The 24453-nt window shown below is 58.2% G+C and overlaps 3 protein-coding genes across 11 annotated transcripts; all 3 read left to right on the top strand.

The window, feature by feature from the left end:
• The first annotated feature begins 157 nt into the window (after positions 1-157).
• On the top strand, positions 158-14279 carry RAVER1 (ribonucleoprotein, PTB binding 1). Of its 4 annotated transcripts, none has more exons than XM_059918453.1 (14): positions 158-413; positions 1986-2052; positions 3982-4451; positions 8178-8369; positions 8489-8618; positions 8947-9041; positions 9816-9903; positions 10250-10461; positions 10557-10650; positions 10726-10850; positions 11635-11709; positions 12155-12313; positions 12701-12784; positions 12872-14279. In XM_059918453.1, exons 1-14 carry the CDS (start codon positions 195-197, stop codon positions 13016-13018), a joined length of 2157 nt encoding a protein of 718 aa, XP_059774436.1. In that variant the 5' UTR covers positions 158-194; the 3' UTR covers positions 13019-14279. The 4 variants fall into 4 exon arrangements, with proteins under 4 accessions (XP_059774436.1, XP_059774437.1, XP_059774435.1 ...); XM_059918454.1 differs by having other exon boundaries at positions 12173-12313; XM_059918452.1 differs by having other exon boundaries at positions 10557-10850.
• Positions 14280-14493: 214 nt separating this feature from the next.
• FDX2 (ferredoxin 2) lies at positions 14494-18609 on the top strand. 6 transcript variants are annotated; one of them, XM_059919828.1, is made up of 6 exons: positions 14494-14662; positions 14750-14804; positions 14952-15119; positions 15383-15513; positions 17896-17983; positions 18182-18609. In XM_059919828.1, the coding sequence occupies exons 1-6, from the start codon at positions 14506-14508 to the stop codon at positions 18336-18338; spliced, it is 756 nt and encodes a 251-aa protein (XP_059775811.1). In that variant the 5' UTR covers positions 14494-14505; the 3' UTR covers positions 18339-18609. The 6 variants fall into 6 exon arrangements, with proteins under 6 accessions (XP_059775811.1, XP_059775813.1, XP_059775812.1 ...); XM_059919830.1 differs by lacking the exon at positions 15383-15513 and having other exon boundaries at positions 14952-15055; XM_059919829.1 differs by lacking the exon at positions 15383-15513 and having other exon boundaries at positions 15013-15119.
• A 488-nt stretch (positions 18610-19097) lies between these two features.
• On the top strand, positions 19098-22842 carry ZGLP1 (zinc finger GATA like protein 1). The gene is made up of 6 exons (XM_059919170.1): positions 19098-19234; positions 19483-19857; positions 20658-20743; positions 21100-21193; positions 21367-21492; positions 22806-22842. Exons 1-6 carry the CDS (start codon positions 19098-19100, stop codon positions 22840-22842), a joined length of 855 nt encoding a protein of 284 aa, XP_059775153.1.
• Positions 22843-24453: the final 1611 nt, after the last annotated feature.

Raw genomic sequence — 24453 nt, forward strand, 5'->3', positions numbered from 1 at the left:
AGCGGAAAAGGGCGGAGCCCGTAGCGCCCAGACGCGGCTTGAACTCTGAGAGGCGGGCGGGGCCTTACCCAATGGGCTGAGGGGTCGGGAAGGAGGCGGGGCTTCTCTCGGCGAATCGGCGGACGCGCCCTCGTTGCCGCTCTATGCCGCTCCGCCTCGGCTCGCTGGTCCCAGAAGGCGCCGGGTTTCCCAAGATGGCGGCCGACGTGTCCGTTACTCACCGGCCCCCGCTGAGCCCGGAGGCTGGGGCCGAGGTTGAAGCTGACGATGTCGCGGAGCGCCGGGCGCCTGAAGAAGAACTGCCGCCGCTAGATCCAGAGGAGATCCGGAAACGCCTGGAACACACCGAGCGCCAGTTCCGTAACCGCCGCAAGATACTGATCCGGGGCCTCCCGGGGGACGTGACCAACCAGGTGTGGGGGGGGGGGGGGTGGCCGTGTGGGAGCGTGGCGGGAAATACCACCGTGCGCGTGCGCGGGGGGAACCGGGCGACACCAACGCTCTGGTGGAGGACGTAGGCTGAGTCCAAGCGCGGGATCCACGCGGGGTCGGGAGAGACCAAGAGCGGGATGTGGGGGGCCGGAGATGGAGGGTGAAACCAACTTGATTGAGGGGACGTTGCTAGGGGCGACCACAGGCTTGGACGAAACCAAGTGATTGAAGGGGGCGGGGAATGGAAGGGGGCGGGCAGCTTTGGCCACGTTGGGGGATTGTGAATGGGCAGCCAGATCGGGACTGTGGAAACTGGGACGCCAGTTGCTTCCTGCTCTACCATGGAGTGGTGGGACCTCATATCCATAAGTTTCATGGTTGACTAGACTATGCCTTTTCCTAGCAAGCGTTTATTAACTCCTTTTAGAGGAAGATCCGGAAGTCGTAGCAGCTTCTGGGGTCTTTTTTCCCCAAAAGCCTCGGGATTAATTTGGAAAAATGGAGTCTCCTCCTGTCCCCATGCCACAGACCTGCAGAAAAGAGGGGGGGGGGGTTGTTCCATGTAGCCCCCCCCCCCTTGGCTGATCTGGCCAAGGGTGCTCTTCTGTTGGGGCCAAATGGAGCAGGACTTCCCAGTGCTCTTTGAACCCAGGAAGATTGCATCTGGTCTGCCCTGCCCATCGGCGATGGAATGGGTTCTTTGTCCCTGCTATGGAGAATCTCTGGTCTCTGGCCCATCAACATACCTGCCATTGGCTCTCTCTGCCCATGGGTGGTCACATGGCTGGTGGGGCCCTAGGAGTGTTGGGAGGGGTGTGACTTGGGGACAGACCTGGGGCAGGCACCCCTAAGCATAGTCTGGTTTGTTTCTAGAGTCAGCCATCCTCCTAGTGCCCACCACCTCTCAGCTGGGAACACGCTGCCTCTCCTGCAGGGTGCACAGTGTGTCTGGCACAAGCAGGCCCCAGAGCCTCGCCTCCATAGCTGGCTTGCAAGAAGGCAGCCCTGCCAGTAGGAGGAAATGGGGAGGCACGTGAAGCCACACAATGTGGGCTTATTAAGTACACAGGGTCCCCAGTCAGGTACCCATGGGTGGCATTCCCACTGCTGCGCTGACCAACTGCATGACCTGTGACAATTTTCTTCACCTTTTTGAGCCTCAGTTTCCACATGTACAAAATGGATTTGTTAATACTTGATTTGCAAGGTTGTTGGAAAGGGTCAGTCTTGCAAGCCGAGGTTCAGATGGGTTAAACAACTTCCCTGTGGGTGTATGCAGAGCTGGGACTTGAACTCAGACACACCTGACTCTCTAATAAGAGTGTGTTGTGTTGGTTAAAAGCATGGGATCTGCAGCTAAGCTCTGAATCCCAGCTCTGCCAGGTATGGCCTCAATGGCCTTGGGCAAGTAGCTGCTCTGAGACTCAGTTTCCTCCTTTGTAAAATGGGGATGGTAATTGACCTGCCCTCATAGCTGGTCCACGTGAAGGTGGCACTGGGTTGCTCCCTTCAGCCTTCGGTGATTCCCTGTCCTTTGGCTTCTGTCTCCACAGGAGGTGCACGACCTGCTCGGCGACTATGAGCTCAAGTATTGCTTTGTGGACAAATACAAAGGGACAGGTTTGTGGGACTGTGGGGTGGGCTAGGGGCAGGGGATGACAGCCCCTGAAGCTGGGAGAATCTTGGCCCAGTGTCTCATGAACTTCAGGCCCAACATGCAGCAGCGATGGAGGGGATATGGACCAGAAGGAAGCCAAGAGAATGGAGGGGCACTAGTTGTTCTGGAGGACTTGAAGGAGAAGACCAGACAGGCGTGGGTGACTGGCCGGCTGGGGGGATGGCTTGGGAATGGGTACCCAGTACCCAGGTATCTGCTGGGTAGCCTGGAAGAGGAACGTCAAGGATGCCCCACGATGGGCACCCAAGATGAGGGATAGATTGGGGCAACAGTCTGTCCTGCGCTGGACCTAGGGTACATCTCTGCCGAAATGGCAGCCTCCCTCTGGCCTCTCTGCCTCCACGATTTTACTCCCCTGCTTGCCTTCCCCCAGACCGCCAGCTCTGATCTGACTGCAAATCTGATCATACCTGGTCCTAACCCTGATCATTCTTCTCTCCTCAAAACCTGTCTGAGGCTCCTCCTGATACTACCTTGCAAGGATGTGCCTCAGCCTCACCGTCTCCTCAGGTGCCTAAGGTTCCAGGCTGTTCCCTCTGCCACTGTTCTTAGCTGTCTCCTCTTCCGTCCAGCTGGCATCAGGCAGCTCCTCACAGTGCTCTGAGCGCACCCCCCCACCCCATCATAGCACCGACCACCCTAGGCTGTTGCTGCCAGCCCACTCACCTGCCTCCTGCATGTGGTGGTCAGTTCTATGAGAACAGGGACAGGTCTTGTCAGCCTTGGCCCCCTACATGGGAGGCTCTCGGTGGGTGTCTGTGCCCACAAGGCATTGTGCCAGGTGTTAAACCAGCCAGGGCCTTTGCCTGTGAACTATAACATGGGTGAGAAGGCACTGAGGGCTGGTGACCCCTCGAGACCTAGCTGGTGGGCTGGAAGTAGTGCTTAAGATCTTGGGCCCTGGAGGCAAATGGACCTGGGTTCTAGTCCTGGTCCTCACTCTATGGCCATAGGCAAGTGATTTACCCTCCTCAGCTTCGGTTTTCTCAGCAAATTGGACATGACCCGTTGGAGTTGATCGTGAAGCCAAACGTATTAAAACACCTGAAAGGGGCTTCCCTGGTGGTGCAGTGGTTGAGAATCCGCCTGCCAATGCAGGGGGCGCGGGTTCGAGCCATGGTTCTGGGAGGATCCCACATGCCGCGGAGCAACTAGGCCCGTGAGCCACAACTACTGAATGTGCGCGTCTGGAGCCTGTGCTCCGCAACAAGAGAGGCCGCGATAGTGAGAGGCCGGCGCACCGCGATGAAGAGTGGCCCCCGCTCGCCGCAACTAGAGAAAGCCCTCGCACAGAAACGAAGACCCAACAAACACAGCCAAAAATAAATAAATAAATAAATAAAAATGTTTAAAAAAAAAAAAAAAAAAAAAACACCTGAAAAACTGTGGGTGCCTGGGAGCCGGCCTGCCTGGGTTCAAGTCCAGGCACTTGGGCAGGACACTGCTCTGGGCCCATTTCATTGCTGGAAAAATAGTGTTTGTGAGCAGTAAGTTATTCCCGTTTGACAGACGAGGAAATAGACCTCAAAGCCACTCAGGGGCTAGAGTTGAAACCCAGGCTCCCGTGACCACATGCTTAACCACTACCCTGTGTGTCACCCGAGTTACACATGTAGTTCTTAGGATGGGGCTAGGCTCCCAGTAGGTGAGCGTCACCGCGGGTTGCAAGGAGCAAGCCTCGAAGAGCCCGGAGGCGCTGGCTATTGTGGCTCAAGGCTGGCGACTGTTCCACTCAGTTGGTGCCTGTGATGTCCTGGCTGTTTGGTGTTCTGAGGTCACATGTGGTTTGGAGGGAGGTCGGTGTGGGCGACCACGGGGTGGAGGGGCAGGCCCTCGGGGGCCCCACTAACCCACACTCCCTCCCGCCGCAGCTTTTGTGACCCTGCTGAACGGGGAGCAGGCCGAGGCTGCCATCAGCGCCTTCCACCAGAGCCGCCTGCGGGAGCGCGAGCTGTCGGTGCAGCTGCAGCCCACGGACGCCCTGCTGTGCGTGGCCAACCTGCCCCCCAGCCTCACGCAGCAGCAGTTTGAGGAGCTGGTGCGGCCCTTTGGCAGCCTGGAGCGCTGCTTCCTGGTCTACAGCGAGTGCACCGGCCACTCCAAGGGCTATGGCTTCGCCGAGTACATGAAGAAGGACTCGGCCGCCCGCGCCAAGTCGGACCTGCTGGGCAAGCCGCTGGGCCCGCGCACCCTCTACGTGCACTGGACAGACGCCGGGCAGCTGACGCCCTCCCTGCTCCACTCCCGCTGCCTCTGTGTCGACCGCCTGCCGCCCGGCTTCAGTGATGTGGATGCCCTGCGCCGGGCGCTCTCGGCCGTCCACGCACCCACCTTCTGCCAGGTGAGCCCTGTGCCCAGTGCGGGGATCTCGGGGAGCAGATGCGAAGCCCAGAGCACCTCAGAGGGGCCTTTGAGTCACCTGCTCTCTCCAGTCTCCTGGGTCCCCTTTCAGTAAGGCAGCAGCGATGCCACTTTGAATGGGCTTCTTGTTAGAAACGCCACGTGGTGCAGTGGGTGACAGCCCACCTAGGAGCCAGTTGGCTGGGCTTCAGATCCCCGCACACCCTCTGGCGACTTGCTTAACCTCCCCACTGTAAAATGCAGGCGAGGCTACCTTTGTTAAAAAAAAAAAAAAAATGGCTGTGAGGCCTGCTCACCCTGTGTTCACATCCACTTCTGCGCTCACGCCTCCTGGGTCCCAGGCCCCGGGCCCAGCATCAAGGAGGCTACTCTGGAGGAGCCCACAGTCCATTTAAGCCTCGAGGTCAGGAAGTTGGACGTGGCCAGATCCCAGCCCTGCTCTGTGGCAAGTCACTCACTCTCTGAGTCTTTGTTTCCCTCCTCTGTAAGAAGGGGTTCAATACTCATGCGTTGGTTTAGCAAAACAATCCCTGGTTCATTCCAGTCTCACTTTTTGGGCCCTTCTGTGAGGGTGTCTAGCCCCGTGACAGGCGCGGTGGGGCGAGAATAGGCCAGACCCAGCTCTTGGAGAGCTCCCAGGTGGTCGTGCCCACAGACCCCCAGGGTGGACATTCCTTCAGCACTCACTGGGCTTACCTGCAATCCCTCCATCCTGTAACAGCCTGGAGAGGCAGGTGTCATCCGCGTCTTCAGGTGGGGACACAGGCATGGAGAGGTCAGTTGACATGCCCCAGGACATACAGCCGGGATGTGGCAGAGCCAGCATTGGAACCCCAGGCCACCCTGGAGGAGGCTGGTACTGGGCTCACACCCCAGCTCTGTGGCCTTGGGTGTTGGTGCTGGGGAATTGGCGTTGGTAGGAGCCCCTCTCTTTGCTCACTGCTGCCTCTGCCGCGCACCTACTGTGTGCCAGGCCCTGGACGGGACTCAGGACACAGATGACATATGCATGTAGCTTAGCAGCTACCTCCTCTCGTGTGGAGATTGTAAGGGCTGTGGCCAACTACAGGTTCTCTCTCTGGGCCTTGCTTTCCCCGTCTCAAAATGGGTCTGGCCGTGCTCTGTGACTAGGTTATTGCGAACGGCTGCTCACGCATTCCTCCACATATGCATTCGCCAGATGTCTGCTGAGCACCTGCTGAGGCCCAGGCCTCGAGGTGACGGCCTCCGAGGGGCCCAGTCATGCTGGGGATGCTGGTTGAACGGAGGTTGGGCTTGGGAGTCAGGCAGGTTGAGGTGTGAGCCTCGGTCCCCCTATTTAGGAGCCTTGTGGCCTTGGTTGCTCTTTGACCCCTTTCTCTATTTGTCTGATGAGAAGAAGCACATCCAGGCCTTGGTGCCGGGCCTGGCCAGAGGCGAAGGTGAAGTGCTCGCTAGAGGTGGGCTGAAGGCCCGAGCCTGCCCTGCCTGGGCACTCAGAGTGGGCACTGGGCCCACGCCCACAGCCTCCCCCGCCCCTGCTGAGCACACTGTTGAACCCCCACCGCCACTCTGCCAGGTGGGTCTAGTGGCTGGGCCCATCTTACAGAGGAGGAAACTGAGGGCCGTGGACGGGCAGGTGCAGTGGCCTCCACAGGCTGGCCAGCCAGTAAGTGGTGGGCTGGGAGCCAAGATCAGGCAGCTGACCCTGGGGCCCCCGTTCTCAACTGGGCGCCCCTGCCTCCCACGACGGGAGTTTGCTGCCCATGTGGGGGGTGTTTTATTTTTGACATAATCAGGAGGAGATCGTGAAGGAAAGCCCACAGCAACCCAGTCCGGTTCACTTTGCCAGTTATCCACAGGCCAATTGGCGTATCTTTTTTTATATGTATATATAATTTGTATTTACGTATTTACTGCCTTTACCGCCGCGCGGTATGTGGGATCCTTGTTTCCTGACCAGGGATCGAATCCGTGCCCCCTGGAGTGGAAGCACGGAGCCGCAGCTGCTGGACCACCAGGGAAGTCCCTATGTATCTTAATTGCTTCATTTTATTGCAAAGTTGCTTAAAAATGTTTGAATGCTATGGATGTGTATAAAGCAGGTATCCCAAGACCCTGGGGTGTTGTAAAAAGCCTTTTCAACTTGATTCATTTTTATGAATGGGCAGTCCAGGCCCATTTCGAAATTTAGCATGTCCACAAGAGCCCTGCGGTGAAGACTCCCTCCTGGCTCCGCAGGGTCTTTTCCTGCAGCCCCTTCTCGGAGCAGTTTGTGTGTGTCCTTCCAGCGAGATTTTATTATGCATTTCAAATGGATACGTATATATGTTCCTGCATTCCCCTTTTCTTGACTCAAATATTGCCATGCCTGCATTGGTTTGACTTTATCTTGGGCGTCTTCCCATGTTCAGAAATGAGATCTTTCTCATTTCTCCTGTAGCTGCACCATATTCCATTTTATGGACTCTGTGCTATGCCCTACTGGCGGGCAGTGCGTTGCTCCAAACCACACTGCAGTCATCCGTGCGACATTCTGGACCCAAGAGGAACAGCACTGGTTCTCAGGATAGCCATTGCCACGCCAAGGTGCCCAGTCCTGTTGAGGGCTTCTGCCTGGCCTTGTCTGATCCCAGCTCCAGCTCTGTGGCCTGGGCAAGGGACTGCCCCTCTCTGAGCCTCAGTTACTTCACCTGCAAATTGGGTGTGCTGAAACAGTGCCTGTGGCACCTGGCCCGTGGGCGCGCAGGGCCCAGCTGAGTGCTCTCACAGTATCTGCTCTCCCTGGGACAGCCCCGGCCCACAGTTCCAGCACCTACAACACCCTGAAAACCAAGAGTTTTGTTCCGAGTTGGGCAGGCTCACTGGGCAGCAAAGCCTGAGTTGAACTGATGTGGGGTCGTCTGTGGCCTTTGTCTTTGCATCTTGCTGCCGAGCTATTCACGAGCTCGATTTCCGGGGCGCCTCAGAACCCACTGGGGGTGACTGATAGCTAATACAGGGTGTGTGCGGCACCCTCCTTTCTCATCTCCCAAACAGCCTCAATCCTGGAACATATCTGGCCCCAGGGTCTGGAGAGGGGGCTGTGGGCCGGAAGTATCAAATGACTGCGTCAAGGGGGGTGAAGGGGCCTCTCTGGCCTGCTTGTGACCACATCCCTGTTCCCACCACTCACTGGCTGTGTGACTCCACCCTCCAGCCCAGCTCCACCAGCCTCAAACCCGAGCTTGGTGGCCATCTGCCTCACCACCAGGCTGTGTGCCCTTCCCAGCCCCACCTGCATCCTCGGCCTGAGGTTTGTGGCAGGGCTGCACTTCCGAGCCACCTGCTTCTCCCGCTGGCCCCTCCTCTTTGAGCCCACCAGCATGTGCTCAGGAATCCCAGGCAAAGTCCCAACGTGGCGCTGGCGCAAGGCCTGGGGGAGTTGACCCGTGTGGAGTGGGTCCTGGCTCTGCCCTCCCACCAACAGTGTGACCTTGGGCGTGCTGACCTCTCTGAGCCTCAGTTGCCCCCTCTGAAAAATGGGCAGGATGTAGCATCCTGGGGCCATTCAGAAGATTCGATGAGCTAACGCTGAAACCAGGCACGGGACAGTGCAGGGCCCCGAGTCCATTCTCTCTGGGGTGTCACTGTCATCAGGATCCTCATCTGGTCACCGTGGTCACTTCATGTGATGGTGGTCACTGCCACCCAGGTGCTTATGACTGCCTCTCCCCCCACCCCCCAGCTGGCGTACGGCCAGGACGGGCAGCTGAAGGGCTTCGCCGTGCTGGAATACGAGACGGCAGAGATGGCGGAAGAGGCACAGCAGCGGGCAGATGGCCTGGCCCTGGGGGGCAGCCACCTGCGCGTCTCCTTTTGCGCCCCTGGGCCCCCTGGCCGCAGCATGCTGGCTGCGCTCATTGCTGCCCAGGCCACGGTGAGCGCGTGCCAGAGGGAGGGTGCCCCAGAGGGTGGAGATGGGGGAGCCAGGGGACCAGGCGGGCACCCTCTGTGGCCAGGCAGGGCCCTGAGCTGCGCCTCTCTTCCTCTCTGCAGGCCCTCAATCGGGGCAAAGGGCTCCTGCCCGAGCCCAACATCCTGCAGCTGCTCAACAACCTGGGGCCCTCCGCTTCCCTCCAGCTGCTGCTCAACCCCCTGCTGCACGGTGGCGCGGGTGGCAAGCAGGGTAAGGCAAGCAGGGGCCAAGCGCTCTCAGCGCCGGGCGCCTCCCGCAACCATTCCCACCTGAGCTGCGAGTGACACGAGCCCGTGAGCAGGGGCTGGGGTGGAGTGATGCTCCCCCGACGGAGCTGGTGCCCTGAGCCCCTCGCAGGGGGTGGTGGCGGGAGGGACCGTCCGCTCCCGGGGGGACTCATCTCCCAGGCCCTTTTCTGTGGTTGTCAGTTGCCCTCTGGCAGCTTCAGTTTCCTGCTCTCCACAGGCCCGGGGCTGTGTTTAATTGGTGGGGGGGTTCCACCCGGGGCCCGCCTCCCATTTTCTGGGTCTCCCCCTAGGCCTCCTGGGCGCACCCCCGGCCATGCCGCTGCTCAACGGGCCCGCCCTGTCCACAGCGCTGCTGCAGCTCGCCCTGCAGACCCAGAGTCAGAAGGTAACGGCAGGCCGTGGGGCCACGGGCTCCCTCCTCACTCACATCCCGCAGCCCCTCGTCATTCCATTTCCAACACCGCTTGTACCCACCAACGGGTGGTTCACCATCAGTGGGGTTGTGGACCATCAGACTGTGTCCCTGGGGCCCATTATGGGGCCCGGCCTGTTGCAGGTGCTCAGGACTCAGGAAGTGACTCAGTCAAAGCTGAGGCTGCACAGGGGAGTAGAGGGGCCTCTCATCCCCACCCCCTCAAACACACACACACACACTGCACACACACACACACACACACACACACACACACTCACTGCCCTGTCTGGTTTGATTCACTGGGGCCAAGTCAGTGGTGCAGATGTGTCTTGACGGTAACTGACAGAAGGTAAGGTTGTGGGCTTGGGCCCTGTGTGGCTAAGAGTGACTGAATCCACATGTGGCTGTCACACGCCGTGTGCCTGAAGTCGACGTGGTGTTGTGCGTGTTAAGACACTGTGCTTCCGTGATAATCAGCAAGGGGGCTGGGTGTGAGATGGTGGGTGACAGGCTCTGACCCGCTGCACATGGTCCGTGTTCCCTGGGTCTCCCCAGCACCTCGGGTAGGCCCTGGCATGCAGGAGGCCTCGGTCACCATCGGCTGGGTGGGTGACGGCCGGGCTATCGCAGACATTGGGAGACACCCTGTGTGTCTGCCTGTGATTGGCTGTGGGCTGGAGTCTCGGTGTGCTGGGCGTTGTGACCCACTGCCCTCGTCTCCAGCTGACTGTGCTCTGTCCCTAGAAACCCGGGATCCTGGGAGACTCTCCCCTAGGCACCCTCCAGCCCGGGGCCCAGCCGGCCAACCCCCTCCTCGGGGAGCTGTCTGCAGGTAATGCAGACCCCGCTCCTCCCCATCCCTGTGGGTCCCATCCCACTTCCCCTTCCTGGGCCCCTTTCCTCACTGGGCGTGGTAAACTCCCAGCTGTGCAGCTTTGGGCAAGTGACCTAACCCCTCTGGGTCTCAGTGTCCTCGCCTGTCAGTTGAGTGCGTGGGTGCACACCTCCCTGGGGAGCCATGAACATCTGGGAGTTGATGCACTTTGAGGGCCCTGCTCAGTGTCCAGCACACAGTTACCCCCCGGCTGCTGGCCCTGGTCCAAGCGGAAGCTGTAGGGCCCTGGGAGGAGGGGGCCTGTGTGGTCTGGCTGCTGACACTCTCCTCCTTCTCTCTGTAGGAGGGGGCCTGCCCCCGGAGCTGCCGCCCCGGCGAGGGAAGCCACCGCCCCTGCTGCCGCCACTGCTTGGCCCCTCTGGGGGTGACCGGGAACCCATGGGCCTGGGTCCTCCAGCACCCCAGCTCACTCCGCCCCCTGCTCCTGTGGGGCTTCGAGGCACTGGTCTCAGAGGCCTGCAGAAGGACAGTGGGCCTTTGCCAACGCCCACTGGGGTAAGGCCCCACCTGCACCCAGCACCATTCCAGCCCCCTGCCTTGCGAGGGCCCCCCTGCCAGGGGCCCTCATGAACCTGGCCCTCCCGCCACAGGTCTCGCTGCTGGGGGAGCCTCCCAAGGACTTCCGGATCCCCCTGAATCCCTACCTGAACCTACACAGCCTGCTCCCGGCCAGCAATCTGGCGGGTAAGGAGGCCCGGGGCTGGGGAGGCGCTGGGAGAAGCCGCCGCCCAGCTGAGGGCCCCCTGCCTAACCCCCCAGCCCCTGGAGGTGGTGGCAGCAGCAAAGCTTTCCAGCTCAAGTCCCGCCTGCTCAGCCCCCTCACCAGCGCCCGCCTGCCCCCCGATCCAGGGCTGCCCGACAGCTATGGCTTCGACTACCCCTCAGTAAGTACCTGGCCGCCCTGGGGGCAGCCCTCCCAAAGGCCGGCTGCTGTGGCCCTTTGTCCCTTGGGAGCAAGTCACTCTCCAAAGTGACATTTCTCTAGTACTGACTGTGCCAGGCCAAGCGTTAGGGAGACAGCGGGGAACATGCTGGACGCAGTCCCTGCCCTTAAGTCTCTTGTCTGTTTGTCTCTGCGCATCATCAAACCCTGCTTCGCTTCCTGTCAGTCAGTTTTTCTCTCCCGAGAGGCCTGCAGCCACACTTCTGCTTCTCCTTAGAGACAGGGCTCAGCCTCCTCTCTGTCTCTCTGTCCTTCTCCCCCTCCTCCCCTCTGCAATTCATGTCTCTGTCCCTGGAGAGCTGCTCCTTCTATGATTCCGACTTCCTCTAGGCCAGACGTTGCAGGTTGGCCACCTGTGTTGTGTTTGGCCCACAGTGGGTTTTTAAAAAAATAACCGAAATAAATGCCAGTGCCAACATAAAAAAAACACAGGAGTTCACACAACCTGGATGCCCTGCTTGCCTTGAAAACTCCAAACCCCTGGCCCCATTGGGGCCACACACTCTCACAGCCCTCTGGGGTCCAGGTACAGTCACCCCCCTGGGACTGGGTACCTATTCTGTCTCACTGCCCCACCCTGCTGGCTGAGTTTGCCCCCATACACTAGAGTTTGCCCTCTCCTGGAGGGGGCTGACTTCCCCAGTGACAGCTGTGCCGTGGAATTGAATCAAGGGTGAGGTTGGTTACAGACCCCAACCCAACGTGCTTCTCCCACTTTCATTCAGGATGTGGGACCTCGGCGGCTCTTCTCCCACCCACGGGAGCCAACCCTCGGGCCTCACGGACCCAGCCGACACAAAGTAAGAGCTGCCCTTTCCACCCTACCTCCTGGGTGTATCAGTTAGCTTTTGCTGCATAACAAGCAATTCCACCACTTTGTGACTTAGAACAGCAAATATTTTATTATTTCTCACCATTCTGTGGGGTGGTGGGTGGGCAGTTCTTTGCAGTCACCTGGCGGGTCAGCTAGGGCTCAGCAGTCCATAGTGACTTCCTTCATATAACTGGCAGTCAGTAGGCTGGTGAAGAGCCTCGGCTGCAGTGATTTATCTGCTCCACATGGAGCTCATCCTCCAGCAGGCCCCCCTATGCTCATGCATGTGGTTCCCTGGAGGAGGGTTCCCTGGAGGAGGAAGGGAGGGCAGGCCCCTCTGCTGGCATTGTCACACCACTGTCATATTGGCCAAAGCCCAGAGTTGTTTGGGGACAAAAGGGGGTGATACTGCAATGATCTGTCTTACTCAGGCAGCCCCCTCTCTGCAGATGTCCCCCCCACCCAGTGGCTTTGGTGAGCGGGGTGGCGGAGGTGGCGGTGGGCCCGTCTCCCACTTCTGTTTGGGCTCACCCACTTCCTACTTCACCAGCGGCCTGCAGGCTGGCCTCAAGCAGAGCCACCTTAACAAGGTGAGGAGCCTCCCTGACTGAGCACAGGTCCCCAGGGACAGCCAGGATGCATGGGGCCCTGTGACCTTCAGCGCCAAGGCCAGGGTGGTGGCAGGGGTCAGTTTTGCTCAGGGCCGAGCTGAAACAAGCCATTCTCCCTGAGCCTATGTGTCTTGCACCTAGTATTGCCCAGGCTTCTTGGCCTCTCACTTCCTCCCCCAGCAGCCCAGGGTGTGGGTGGTATAGCCTAAATCCACAGATGAAGAAACTGAGGCCCAGAGAGATGAAGTAATCTGACCCCAGTCTCATAGCTAGTAAGTGGCAGCAGCAAGATTTGAACCTGAAACCCTTGCCTCTGCTCTGGGGGCTGCTTGCTTTCCCATCCCACATCTCTCCCATTTCTCCCAGGCGGTCGGCTCCTCCCCACTGGGCTCTGGAGAAGGGCTCCTGGGCCTCGGCCCTGGGCCCAATGGCCACAGCCACTTGCTGAAGGTACGGGCAAGGGGTGGGGACACTCGGCTGGGGAGTGGTGGCCCCTGGGTGGCCCCTGACCCACCACCCCTTCCCCTCTGTCTTCAGACCCCACTGGGTGGCCAGAAACGCAGCTTCGCCCACCTGCTGCCCTCGCCCGAGCCTAGCCCAGAAGGCAGCTACGTGGGCCAGCACTCCCAGGGCCTTGGAGGCCACTACGCAGATTCCTACCTGAAGCGCAAGAGGATTTTCTAAGGGGCCAGTGCTGGAGATGCTCAAGGGCCTGCACCAAATCGCTTTTGGGTTTTCTGGTGTTTTGTCTTGTGTTATTTTTCTTTTTTCTTTTTCTTTTTTTTTTCCCTTTCGGTAATAGAAAAATTTCTGAAAGACTTTGCTGACCAACCAGCAGGAGCCCAAGGAATGTAGGGGCGTCTGGGAGCCACTCTGCACCTCTGGCCGGCTCCCAGCGTGGAGACCCTGCAGCCTGAGGAGGGAGAGGCCGTGGCCTGCTCTCTCTCCCCACCCCTGTGTCCGCCTGTGTTCGTCTCTCTGGGAGTCCTCTCCTGCCTCGTCGCTCCTGTATCTTGGCCTTTCGAGTGCCTTGGAGGTTTCCCTGACCTCCCGTGAGGATCAGAGACTGTCCCCCTTTTTTAACTTTGACAGTTGACTTTGGTTTCCTTTTCTAATTTTTATTATTTTTTAAACAATCCAGGACGACCCCCAGCTCTGATTCCTTCAAGGCCCAGCGTGTCTGGGCCTCCATTCCACACTTTTCGGTTTGAAATGGCTCAGCCCTTTTTTCTTTTTCCCACAACTGCTGCAGGCATGGCCGTCTCCTGCCCCTGCCTGCCCTCTCTGACCTGTACTTCACCTCCAGGTCCCCTGCCCCCTACCACAGTCCCCTCGCCTTCTGATGCCTTAAAAGCCAGGCTCCAGGCTCCAGGCCCCGCTGGCCAGAGCCTCTCAGATGCTGAGCTCCGGAAGCTTGACTCAGGACCAAATGGCTCTGGCCTGGGGATTGGGCCCCTCTACCCGTGGTCCCCCATCGTGGGGACAGTAGAAGGCCAAAGCCTTGGTCTTGGCAAACCAGTCCCACCAGCCCTCCTGCTCAGGCTTAGGTGCAGGGATGGGCTTTCTCTGCCAGCTTAAATTAGTCCCCCTGCTGTCCGTCTGTCAGGCATTGTACATCTCACTGAGCCTCTGCTGTCTCCTCCATGTTGAAGATGAGCTCCGCCTCTTCATCCCCAGGCCAGATCACCCGGAGCTGGCCTCCCTTTGGCCCAGTGCTAGAAAATTCAACAACATGCCAATAAGCTCTGCCCCTGCCCACCAGCAGGACATGTCAGCCTGAGGTGACCCTGGGCCCTGGTCCTGGCCGGCTGGGCCACCAGCTTCCCTCCCCTGACTCTGGGGGTCCACATCCACTCCGGGGGCGGGGGGAGGGGTGTCCTCTCCCCAGTCTTCTCACACAGACCTTTGCTGAATTAAAGTTTGTAAGTAAATGGTTTTAAAGAAAGCAGACCTGTCTGGTTCTTGGGATAACAGTGGGCCTGGTGGGAGGTCTGGGAAAGCCCTGCAGGTCTTGGTGCAGCCGCGCCTGCCCGGCTCCTCACTCTGGCAGCCTCCTCCTGGACTCACCTCTGTCGCACGCCCCCACGCAAAAACGTCGGCGCGTATATTCGGGCAATTACGGGCCCTTTTCTCGCGTGTGCGCCGCGATGCATGCTTAGTCTCCGGGTCACATGATGCCTGTCATGGCCGCCTCCGTGGCCTGGGGAGGCGTGAATGCTGGGTTCCTGCTGCGGGCTGCCAGGAGTGCCTGGTGGTGCCGATCCGGGGGCTTTTGGGGGTCCGGGGAGGCGGCGGCTCCTGCGATAGCCAAGAAGTTCCGGGCGACAGGTACCTGGGGCGCTTCAGGCGGGCAGCGTTGACCCATTGGACGCCGGCCGGGCGCGGCATGGCTGCTCACCCAACCGTGTTTTCTAGGCTCGCGCCCGGCGGGGGAGGAAGAAGCCGGCTGTCCCGAGCGGCCTGGGGACGTGTGAGTGTGGGAGCCAGGTCCCCCATTACTAATTTCACGAGGTTTCTCCGGTCCCCACCTTGCCCTACAGCCTCATCCCTGGGTCCCCTTTCTGTATCACCCTATTCCCCTGTCCATCGAGCCCCAAACGCGACTCCCTAATCCTAGATTCCACCTGGTTCCTGTGCCCATCATCCAGTTCGTCATCTGCACCCCGATCTGTCCCCAGGGTGAACGTGGTGTTCGTAGACCGGTCAGGCCAACGGATTCCGGTGAGCGGCAGAGTCGGGGACAATGTTCTCTACCTGGCCCAGCGCCATGGGGTGGATCTGGAAGGTGGGAGCCGGGCACAGGGAACTGGGGAGGCCCTTATTCATTCGTTAAAAAAACCCACAAGTCAGATATGATTCTCCACTACTTAACCCTGCATGGCTTCCCACCAAACATGGGTAAACTTCAGACCCCTCACTACAGCCTCATTCCCTGCCTCTTAACCTTCATTCATTCAGCAGTTATTTACTGAGCATTTGCTAGAGGTTACTAAAACTCCTGCCCTCCAGGAGCTTGTATTCTCTTCCTTTTTCCTCCCTCTCTTCTAGCCACACTGGCTTTCTTGCTCTTCTTCAAACAGCCCAGTTCATGCCTGCCTCAGGGCCTTCGCATTTGCTGTTCCATCAGAAGTGTTTTCCCACCAGATCTTCTGGCTCCTTCTCATCCTTCAGGTCCCGATGTAAATGTCATCTTCCTGACAATCTTATCCCCCTCGGTCCAACTAAGGTCCCCATGCCCCGATAACTGTCATCTCAGTGTGTTTCATTCTCTGCGTAGCACTTCTCATTGTTTTGTTTCCTTCTTTGTCATCTCTCCCCAGGATCAGATCAGAAACCCTGTTTGCCTTGTTCACACTTATCTGTTGCCTGTCATGGTATTTAGATGTAACAGGTATTAAATCAGTATTTGTTAAAGGAAATATAATAATAGCAGACATTACTTTAAGCCTGTTAACACATGTTAACTGATTGAATCTATTCCATGAAAACTTTATGCAGCAGGGGAGAATATTATCCTGTCTTATAGGTGAGGAAACTGAGCCCCAGGTTGAGCAGACCTGGTCCAAGGTCAAGTAAGTGGCAAAACTAGATTCCAGCAAACCCAGCCTATTTTAGCCACTAATCTGTGCTGCTCTTCTATGAATATTGAACACTTACTGTGTGCCAGGTAGCAGTGTAAAAAACAGATAAGGCCCCTGTCATTTGACACCAATTTCAACCTAATAGGGACAATAATCCCATGCATAAACATGTGATTATATCATGAGCAACTGGGAAGAGCAGTCTTTTAAAAAGTGTACAGGGTTATCTGTTGGGTGTATGTAATAGGGAGCTGATTTAATCATTAGACGGGGAGAGTTGTAGGAATGTGTGTGTGGGGCGTGGGGGTCATAGCAAACCTACCTCAAGTTCTGTTCTGGAATCCAGTGATTGGCAGTTCATGACAGAGATTAGAACATGAGCTTTCAAGGCAAGTGGCCTGTGTTCAGATTTTGCTGTTGCCAACTGTGTGACTCTGAGCAAGGTCCTTAGCATCTCTCGGCCTCCTCATCTATAAAATGGGATAATTTAGTTCCTATCTCACCAGGTTGCTGTGAGGATTAAACAGATCTCATGTGTAGTGTGTAGTACCTGGCATATAGTTGGCGTGCAGTGAGTAGTTGGGACGATTATATTAGATAATCTCTGTCTCATGGGGTAAGGACGCCAACGAGTTGGGAAAGAGGGCTGAGGAAGAGATGCCTGGGAACTACTGGCAGTTTCGAGGCCCAGACAGTTTCTTCCCCAGAGACTGGAAGGGTGGGCAAATTAGTCACCATAGCCCACAGGGATGGTCTGCTGGTTCAGGAGGCTGCCTTGCAGCACCACCCTTATTGTCCAACATGTCTGGAAGAGAAAAGAGAATTCTGTCCCGTTCACTTATAACAAGTATCTCTCGAGCATCTACAACCTGCCAGGCTCAGTGCTGAGTACAGAGAGAAGAGGGCGGGTTGACAGAGCACAGGTAAACCCAGAAATGATGATGGTAACTTCAGACTGTGATAAACACTGTCCAGAAATTACTAAAGAGATAACAAGGGTCAGGGGAAGGACAAGAAATGGGGCACTTGGAGGACAGTTAAGTCCCCAAAGACAACAAGGACGTAGCCATGGAAAGAGTGGAGAGAAGAGCATTCCAGATCAAGAGTATGGCAGATGCTGAGGTCCTGTGGTGGGGATGAGCTTGGCATGGAGGAGTTGAGTGAGGGGAGCCAGTGTGGCTGAAGTGGGTGAGTGCAGGGGTGGGAGCATCTCAAGGACTGAGTGGAGGAGTTTGGATTTTATTCTAGTTATAAAAACCCTTTGGAAGGCTTTAGGCCAGGAGGAACATTATTCCGGAGCACAGTTCCCAGTGATCAATCAGAAGGTTGGGAATGTGTCCAGGGGCAAGCAGGAAATCCCAGACTCTCCATCTTCCAACCCTTATTCCCTAACCCCTTCCCCTGCTGCAGCATTAGATGCTGAGTGAGCCAGTCCCTCCGTCAGCAGCAGCAGGGAAGCCCAGCACAGTGGCAGGGTCACAGCAAGGGCCCACAGGCTACAGGAAACCTGCCTGGCCTGTCCCCTCTCAGCTACACTGAAGTCAGGTCCACGCTCATTACCGGTTCCAGGTATCCAGCCTGGTCCTCAGCCTGCTGGGGAGTTTGGGGGAAACCCCGGACGTCCTTTTGCAAAAACTATGGGCAGGTTGGGAACAGCCAGCTAAGTCAATGACAGGGTGGAGGGTGCCTACAGTGGGCGTGCAGGCCCGGGAGGGAGAAATGAGGGTCGAGTGGTGAAACGAAGGGATTCTTGGGAATTCCCTGGCGGTCCAGCGGTTAAGACTTGGCTCTCACTGCCGTGGACCTGGGTGTGATCCCTGGTCGGGGAAATAAGATCCCCAAGCCATGTGGTGTGGCCAAAAAATAAAAATAAAAAAAAAAAATAATAAAGAAACAAAGGGATTCTCCTTTATGTCCTTCACTGCATGGCACCTGCCTGACCACTCCCCTTACCAATGCTCCCTCACTTGCTGCCCCCAGGGGCCTGTGAAGCCTCCCTGGCGTGCTCCACCTGCCACGTGTATGTGAGCGAGGACCACCTGGACCTTCTGCCTCCTCCTGACGAGAGGTGAGCAGGGTGGCCCCTCCCAGCTCTGAGCTGCAGGGCTTGGTTGCTGAGCCTTTGCGTTCTGGGCGTCCAGAGTTCCACCTCTGCAGCAGCAGAGGGCAGCCCCAGCTTTTCTCCCTGCTCCGGCTGCTGGCAGGAGAGCTTCTTTTCTGGCCACTCCCCCGGACCCATTAATAATCGCTGCCCCCTTTGCCCCAGGGAGGACGACATGCTGGACATGGCCCCCCTCCTCCAAGAGAACTCCCGGCTGGGCTGCCAGATTGTGCTGACACCTGAGCTGGAAGGGGCTGAATTCACCCTGCCCAAGATCACCAGGAACTTCTACGTGGACGGCCACGTCCCCAAGCCCCACTGACACAGGCAGCTGGATGGTCCCAGACACTCACGGCCCCAGGGCCAGGACTGGAGGAATAGCCAAGTTGCCAGCCCCGCCCAGAGCACGGGACAGGCCCGGGAGAGATGGCGGAAGGAACCGGAAGGCCAGAACCCCTGCTTCAGAGAGATCCCACGTCCAGGCTCTGGTGGGGACAGGGCCCCTGTTGGGGCAGCCTCCCCCAAACCCCTGAGAATGGGGGTGTGGATAGGGGTGGACTCTAATCGGAGAGATAATAAAACCGTCTCACAGACTTCCAGCATCTTGAGTGTCCTTGCTGGGGGTGCGGGTGGGAGGACAGGCCCTGGGGTCTACAACTGCAACTTCCAGGCCTCCAGCTTTCCCCTCCCACGGTGGTGATGGGCCAGCGGGAAACTGAGAAAGAGGCCTCATAGTGAGGGTCCGCGAGCCTGAGGATCAGCGTGGCAAGGCCCCGCCCCTCAGCCGCGGAGGGATTTGGAGGGGTCCAGACTGCTCTTGGCCGCAAGGGGTGATCAAGTCACCTGAGCAGGGTCGGAAGGGACAGAGGGACGGAGGCTAGCCTGAGGGTGGAGGCTTCGAAGCCGGTCCCCAATATCGCCGGCCAGAGGCGCCGATCCCACTGGCCCCGCCCCCCTCAGGTGGAGCTCCTTGCACCCAGGGCCAGAAGCGCCCCCGCCCCAAGCAGGTGGGGCTCATCGAGTGGGCCCGGCGTGGGCGGGGCCGGGCGAGATTTGGGAAGTGGGTAAGGGCTGGGACACAATGGAGGCCGAGCCAGCCCCGGACTTGTCGATGCTTCGAGAGCTGCTGACGCCGCCCTGTCTGGACCCCGAACCGCCCCCGGAACTCCCCACCCAGCAGGCACCAAGGACTCCAGGATGCCTCAGACCCAGTGGCAGGTGCGTTAAGGAGTGGCCCTTCCCCCAACCTGGCCCAGTGGTCAAGGGATCATGACCTCTGGTTCCTGGGGTTACTCAAGGGTCAAAATGTTAGTTACTGGTACTTACAAGGAAGAGGTCCCGGTCCCCAGGGATACTTGGAGTCATATGGGGGTCAGAGGCTATACAGTTCTCCTTGCCCCTTGTGCCTGAGACTCATGTAGGTGCCGCCCAGGGAATGGGGTGACCACACTGTCCCTTGTCCCCAGGTCCTTCTGGCCTGCACACCAGGACTTGGTCACCGACTTGCACTTCCTCCAAGAGCCAGCAGAGGGGCTGGCCCAGTCCCCCACCTGGGACACCCAGGCCCTAGGGCCCTGCTGGGAGCCGAAGGCCCTGGAGACTCTGGGAGCCCTACCTCTGGCCAAGGATGCCAAGAACATGCTGACCCCAGTCAGCCAGCAGAGCCCCGGCCTGGGGCCCCGAGTGGCTCCCCCGGCCTCTTCAGCCCAGCCACAGAGGAAACCCCGGAAGCAGTCGAACCCCCAGCGGGGCGCCGAGAAAGTGGACCCCCAGTTCGAGGGGGTGACCCTGAAGTTTCAGATAAAGCCAGATTCCAGCCTACAGATCATACCCACCTACAGGTAGGGGCTGGCCTGGGCAAGGGCACCCTTTATGCAAGTAATAGTGGTAACAGTGCAGAGGCCCGGGGGCAGGTGCTCCCAGGAATGCCCTCATAGACTCCCACCTCAGCCCTGCCTTACAAATGGCCCCATCTCTGAGCGAGACCTCAGGCTGGTGTCAGTTCCTGTAACTGCTGCTATGAGCCAGTCACATCCAGGTCTGAGCCCGGGTCTCCTCCTAAGAGGCCTGACCATACCCGGGGCTGCTGCTTCTGTTAGTTTTTCCAGCAATGATAATAGCTACCGTTTGTCAGACATGACAACAGTAATAGAGGTAACAGGTAGCCCTTGGTGTGTATGGGCTCTCTGAACCCCGTGAGGCCCACTTTACAGATGCAGAAACTGAGGCGCAGAGGATGAGATCTCTTGTCCTTGGTCACACGGCCAGGACGTGGGAGAGCTGAGCTTTCAACCTGGCAGGCTGGGGAATTCCCTGGCGGTCCAGTGGTTAAGATGTGGACTTTCACTGCCGTGGGCCCGGGTTCGATCCACGGTCGGGGAACTAAATTCCCACAAGCCGCTCGTCGCAGCCAAAAAAAAAAAAAAAAAGCAAAACAAAACAAAAACAAACCTCGCAGGCTGGCCCCAGGCTTACTGTCTTTTCAAATGATTATGTCTGTGATATTAATGAGGTGCAAGGCCAGGCCTTTCAGACATCAGATGCCTCCTTGGGGGTTGCCTGATTGGAAATCTTCAACTGGGGGCTATCTGGGACAGCATACAGACAGACCCTCGGTGCTAACGCCTTGTCTACTCCCCAGCCTGGCCTGCAGCAGCCGCTCTCAGGGTCCCCCGCCAGGCCCTGCCAGAGGCCCAGAGGCCAACGCAGGAGGCAGCGAGTCCCTGGGTGAGTCCTGGAGACTTGAGAGCTATAAATACTTGGGGGGGGGGGGACAGTTTCATTTCTTCCTTGTCTTTCTCCCCATCCCGCTTCCCTATTTAGACCCATCCAGGAGGAGTCTCAGCGTCCCCCTCCACTCAGGCTGAGTCACCCACACCCCCGGCTTCTTCCTCTGCTGAGCTTTGCCATCTGTCTCCCTTCTTGGCTTTCCCTCTGTCTTAGATCTGGCAACACCGGGGCTGGCCCGGAGCTGGGTGGGGCCTTCACAGAGACCACCCCCCTCAAAATGCCCACCCCACACAGGCCTCCTGAGCTCGGTCTCTTGGCCTCTGACCCTTGCCCTTTGGCCTCTTCCCTTTCAGGGCGCCGACGCTGTGCTTCCTGTAGGACCCAGAGGACCCCACTCTGGAGAGATGCCGAAGATGGGACCCCCCTCTGCAATGCCTGTGGTATCAGGTCCTCAAAATGGAGGAGGGATTTGGGGTGGGGTCGTCGCATCAGTCCATGCTTAGCCGGTGTGGGGTTTTGGGAAGAGAAAACACCCACCTCTTGGGGAACGTGGCTCACTCGTGGTGATTTCTGGGCCCCTGCTGCCTGCTGAATGTTGGTTTCTTGCACCCCCGTCCCAGGTACAAGAAATATGGCACCCGGTGCTCCAGCTGCTGGCTGGTGCCCAGGAAAAGTGTCCAGCCCAAGAGACTGTGTGGCAGATGTGGGGTGTCGATGGGTCCCCCCCCAGTCCCAACTCAGGAAGGGTAAGCCCTTCCTCACCCAGCCGAGCCTGTCCTGCCTCAGTTGCTCCAGGGGAAGAATGGGCTGAAGGCCTCCTACGGGAAAGAGCTTGGGTCTTGAGGGGTCCAGCCTGCCTCCTCTCTGCCCCCTCCCCATTCAGAGACCCCAGGTGGAAGACCCAGGCCTCAGGCCCCAGAGCTCCTGGCTCAGGGGGTCACTGGCCCCCTCCTTGGCCCCTGCTTCAGTCAGGCTTGGCTGAGCACCTCACCCCCTCAGGAAATGCTCATGGCAGTGAAACTCATATTGTTAATATCAGTGACAATAAAGAACAGAACTACTCAGAGAAGGGGTGCTGTGACTTCGGGATCCCACCTTGCACGCCCTCACCCGCCTCTCCCCCGGCCCAGGAATGTGGGGGAGGGGTTTTCTCAGTGGGGTTCTGAGGGACACACACAGTCACGGAGACAGGCACCACCTGGGAATTAGCCACATTCATTACAGCACCCCATACAGGGCGACAGCCACCGCATGCAGAGACAGACAACACGTTCAGAAAGATGCACACAGTGGGACTTCCCTGGGGGTCCAGTGGTTAAGACTCCGTGCTTCCACTGCAGGGGGCACAGGTTCAATCCCTGGTCAGCGACCTAAGATCCCACATGCCTCGCGGCATGGCCAAAGACGCATCAGCAGACCCATATGTGCCGACACTCACGAGACACACAGACCACACACAAGACAGAAAGACATTGACAGACGCACATCCACCGATAGACACACGTGTTGATGTACACACAGGACACATACACATGCACGATACAGACACACATGAAAGACACATGGGTGGCACACGTTGGCCCACGGTGATACACACACAAGTAGGCCCTTTATCTGGCAGCTCCACCCTTGCCTACAGAATGTCCCCGTCCTGCATCCTTCCACACATCAGTCCCTACTGTGTCCCCCCTCCTCCCTTTCAAGATCTCTCTAACCCCACCAAAGTGTGTCCCCAACCTGAAGCCAAAAGCCACATGGGAGACGCTGAGCTCTACCCCTGTTGCCAGGACACACAGGCCACCACTACTCACTGGGAGGGAGGGAGGGAGGAGGGGGGCATCAAGGATGGGTGAGATGCAGAGTGGGCAGGGGTGGTCGCTGCTGTGAGGGGTGAGTGAGGCCTGCAGGTCCACTGGCCCTGGGAAGGGGAGCCCCTCTGAGACCCCCTTTGACTCTCCTGAGTGAGCCTGTGGGGAAGGCTTGGGTCCAGATTCCTCAGCCTCGGATCCCTGACTCATTCAGTACCCCCCCTTGCTTGGCTCACAACACCCTCCCCCAGGTCTCCCGTAGCTGCTGCCTTCGCATCACTGGAGTGAGGGTGAGCTCTGCCCCAACACCACATCTTCAGAGACCCCTTCCTTGACCACCCAGCCTAAAATGGACAGCCCCCCTCCCACCCCACGTCAGGCTCTAGTTCAGCTCTTTGCTCATCTCTCTCTTAGAACCTACCAGAAGTTTCACCTCTCTACTGGTCCAGGGTTATTTCATTCACATTCATCTCCCCTACTGGACCATGACTTCAGAGGTCCAAGGTCACCACCTCTCTGTTCTTGACCGTGATACACCCCCCCACCACCACCACCAGTGCCCAGCATGGAGAAGCTCTTCGGGGACAGACACAGCACACGAGGGTCTCAGACTGTGTGTCTACAAACCCCTGGCTGTTTTTATCGACGTAGTCAACATTTATTGAGCAACTACTGTGTACCAGGTTCCAGTGAGGCACTCAGTTGTGAATAGAACAAAGATCCCTAGCAAAGCCAATATTCGAGAGTGACAGTAAACAGGTATTCAATAAGTATCTAATAGAACGTCAAGTAGTGATCATGCTACAGAGAAAATAAAGTATGTAAGGAGGTGAGGAGTTGGGCTGCTACCGTGTTCTCAGGGAAAGCCTCTCTGAGAAGGTGTGACCTTTGTGTAGAGACCTGACAATAAGGAACTAGCTGGGAATTCCCTGGCGGTCCAGGGGTTAGGAATCCGTGCTTCCACTGCAGGGGGCACGGGTTCGATCCCTGGTCAGGGAACTAAGATCCCACATGCTGGCAGTGCGGCCAGAAAAAAAAAAGGAACTAGCTATGGGACTATTTGAGGTGAGGACACCTGGGGCAGAGGTAATGGCAAGAGCAAAGGCCCTGTGGCAGGCAGAACTTTGGGATTCAAGGAACCTCAAGGATGCGGGTGGGCAAGGAGAGAGGTGATGGGGGCCGGACAGCAGGGGCTGCACCACGTTTGGGCCTTGTGGCCTTTTGTACCTCGCACCCGACACTGGCTTAGCCTCTAGTGCCCCAGTTTCCTGCTCTCACTTTTGCTCCCGAAATGTTTGTGGGGGGCAGCCGGTGGAGCTGGAGCAGTCCAGGCCCGCTTCCTTCTGGCAGCTCTGTATTCCTGCTTTTGAGGGAGGAGGAAACGGGGGGTGGATGAGGCCCAGCTGTTCTCTCCTTCTGCTGTGGGGGGTGAGGGGGATGACTGGTGGTGGGCGGTGGGGGGGGGGTGCAGCTGATACCCTGTATGTCTCTTCTGAATCGTGATGGGCCAAGTCGAAAGGCAGCTTGTGGGTAAACTGAGGCACCGCGGATGGGCACAGGATGGAGGAGGCCTTGAGGCTGGGGCAGGGGTGCACCCTGTAATAGGAGGGACATCGCAGCGGCTGACACTCGGAGCTGCAGCTTCGTTTACCCATCCGTGCAAGGCCTCAGGGCTGGGGCGATGCCCAGAGCCCTGGGAAAGGGCCTCCACCCATCCAGGGAAGGCAGCCTCAGCTCTGCCTGGAAGCAGGCCTGGGGGAAGCACCCAGCTCCCACCCCGAACATTAGCCGGATTAGAGGGCAGCGCTGGGCGGAAGAGATAAGCAGTAGAGAGGGAGGAAGGAGCCAGGTCCCCACCCACGCCCAAGGGTCCAGGGAGAGCACGAAACAGGGCACGGA

Source organism: Balaenoptera ricei, chromosome 3 (genome assembly GCF_028023285.1).
Source record: "Balaenoptera ricei isolate mBalRic1 chromosome 3, mBalRic1.hap2, whole genome shotgun sequence".
Classification (NCBI taxonomy): Eukaryota; Metazoa; Chordata; class Mammalia; order Artiodactyla; family Balaenopteridae; genus Balaenoptera; species Balaenoptera ricei.

What these genes read in the sequence shown, in the direction of transcription:
- ZGLP1 (XM_059919170.1), top strand. Translation starts at nt 19,098, where the DNA reads ATGGAGGCCGAGCCAGCCCCGGACTTGTCGATGCTTCGAGAGCTGCTG. An exon ending in AGGAGGCAGCGAGTCCCTGG is followed by an intron (nt 20,744 to 21,099) that starts GTGAGTCCTGGA and finishes CTTCCCTTTCAG; the next exon opens with GGCGCCGACGCTGTGCTTCC. An exon ending in TGCAATGCCTGTGGTATCAG is followed by an intron (nt 21,194 to 21,366) that starts GTCCTCAAAATG and finishes CCCCCGTCCCAG; the next exon opens with GTACAAGAAATATGGCACCC.
- FDX2 (XM_059919828.1), top strand. Translation starts at nt 14,506, where the DNA reads ATGATGCCTGTCATGGCCGCCTCCGTGGCCTGGGGAGGCGTGAATGCT. An exon ending in CCCGAGCGGCCTGGGGACGT is followed by an intron (nt 14,805 to 14,951) that starts GTGAGTGTGGGA and finishes CCCTAATCCTAG; the next exon opens with ATTCCACCTGGTTCCTGTGC. An exon ending in CCATGGGGTGGATCTGGAAG is followed by an intron (nt 15,120 to 15,382) that starts GTGGGAGCCGGG and finishes CCTCTCTTCTAG; the next exon opens with CCACACTGGCTTTCTTGCTC.
- RAVER1 (XM_059918452.1), top strand. Translation starts at nt 195, where the DNA reads ATGGCGGCCGACGTGTCCGTTACTCACCGGCCCCCGCTGAGCCCGGAG. An exon ending in CGGGGGACGTGACCAACCAG is followed by an intron (nt 414 to 1,985) that starts GTGTGGGGGGGG and finishes CTGTCTCCACAG; the next exon opens with GAGGTGCACGACCTGCTCGG. An exon ending in TGCAGACCCAGAGTCAGAAG is followed by an intron (nt 9,042 to 9,815) that starts GTAACGGCAGGC and finishes CTCTGTCCCTAG; the next exon opens with AAACCCGGGATCCTGGGAGA.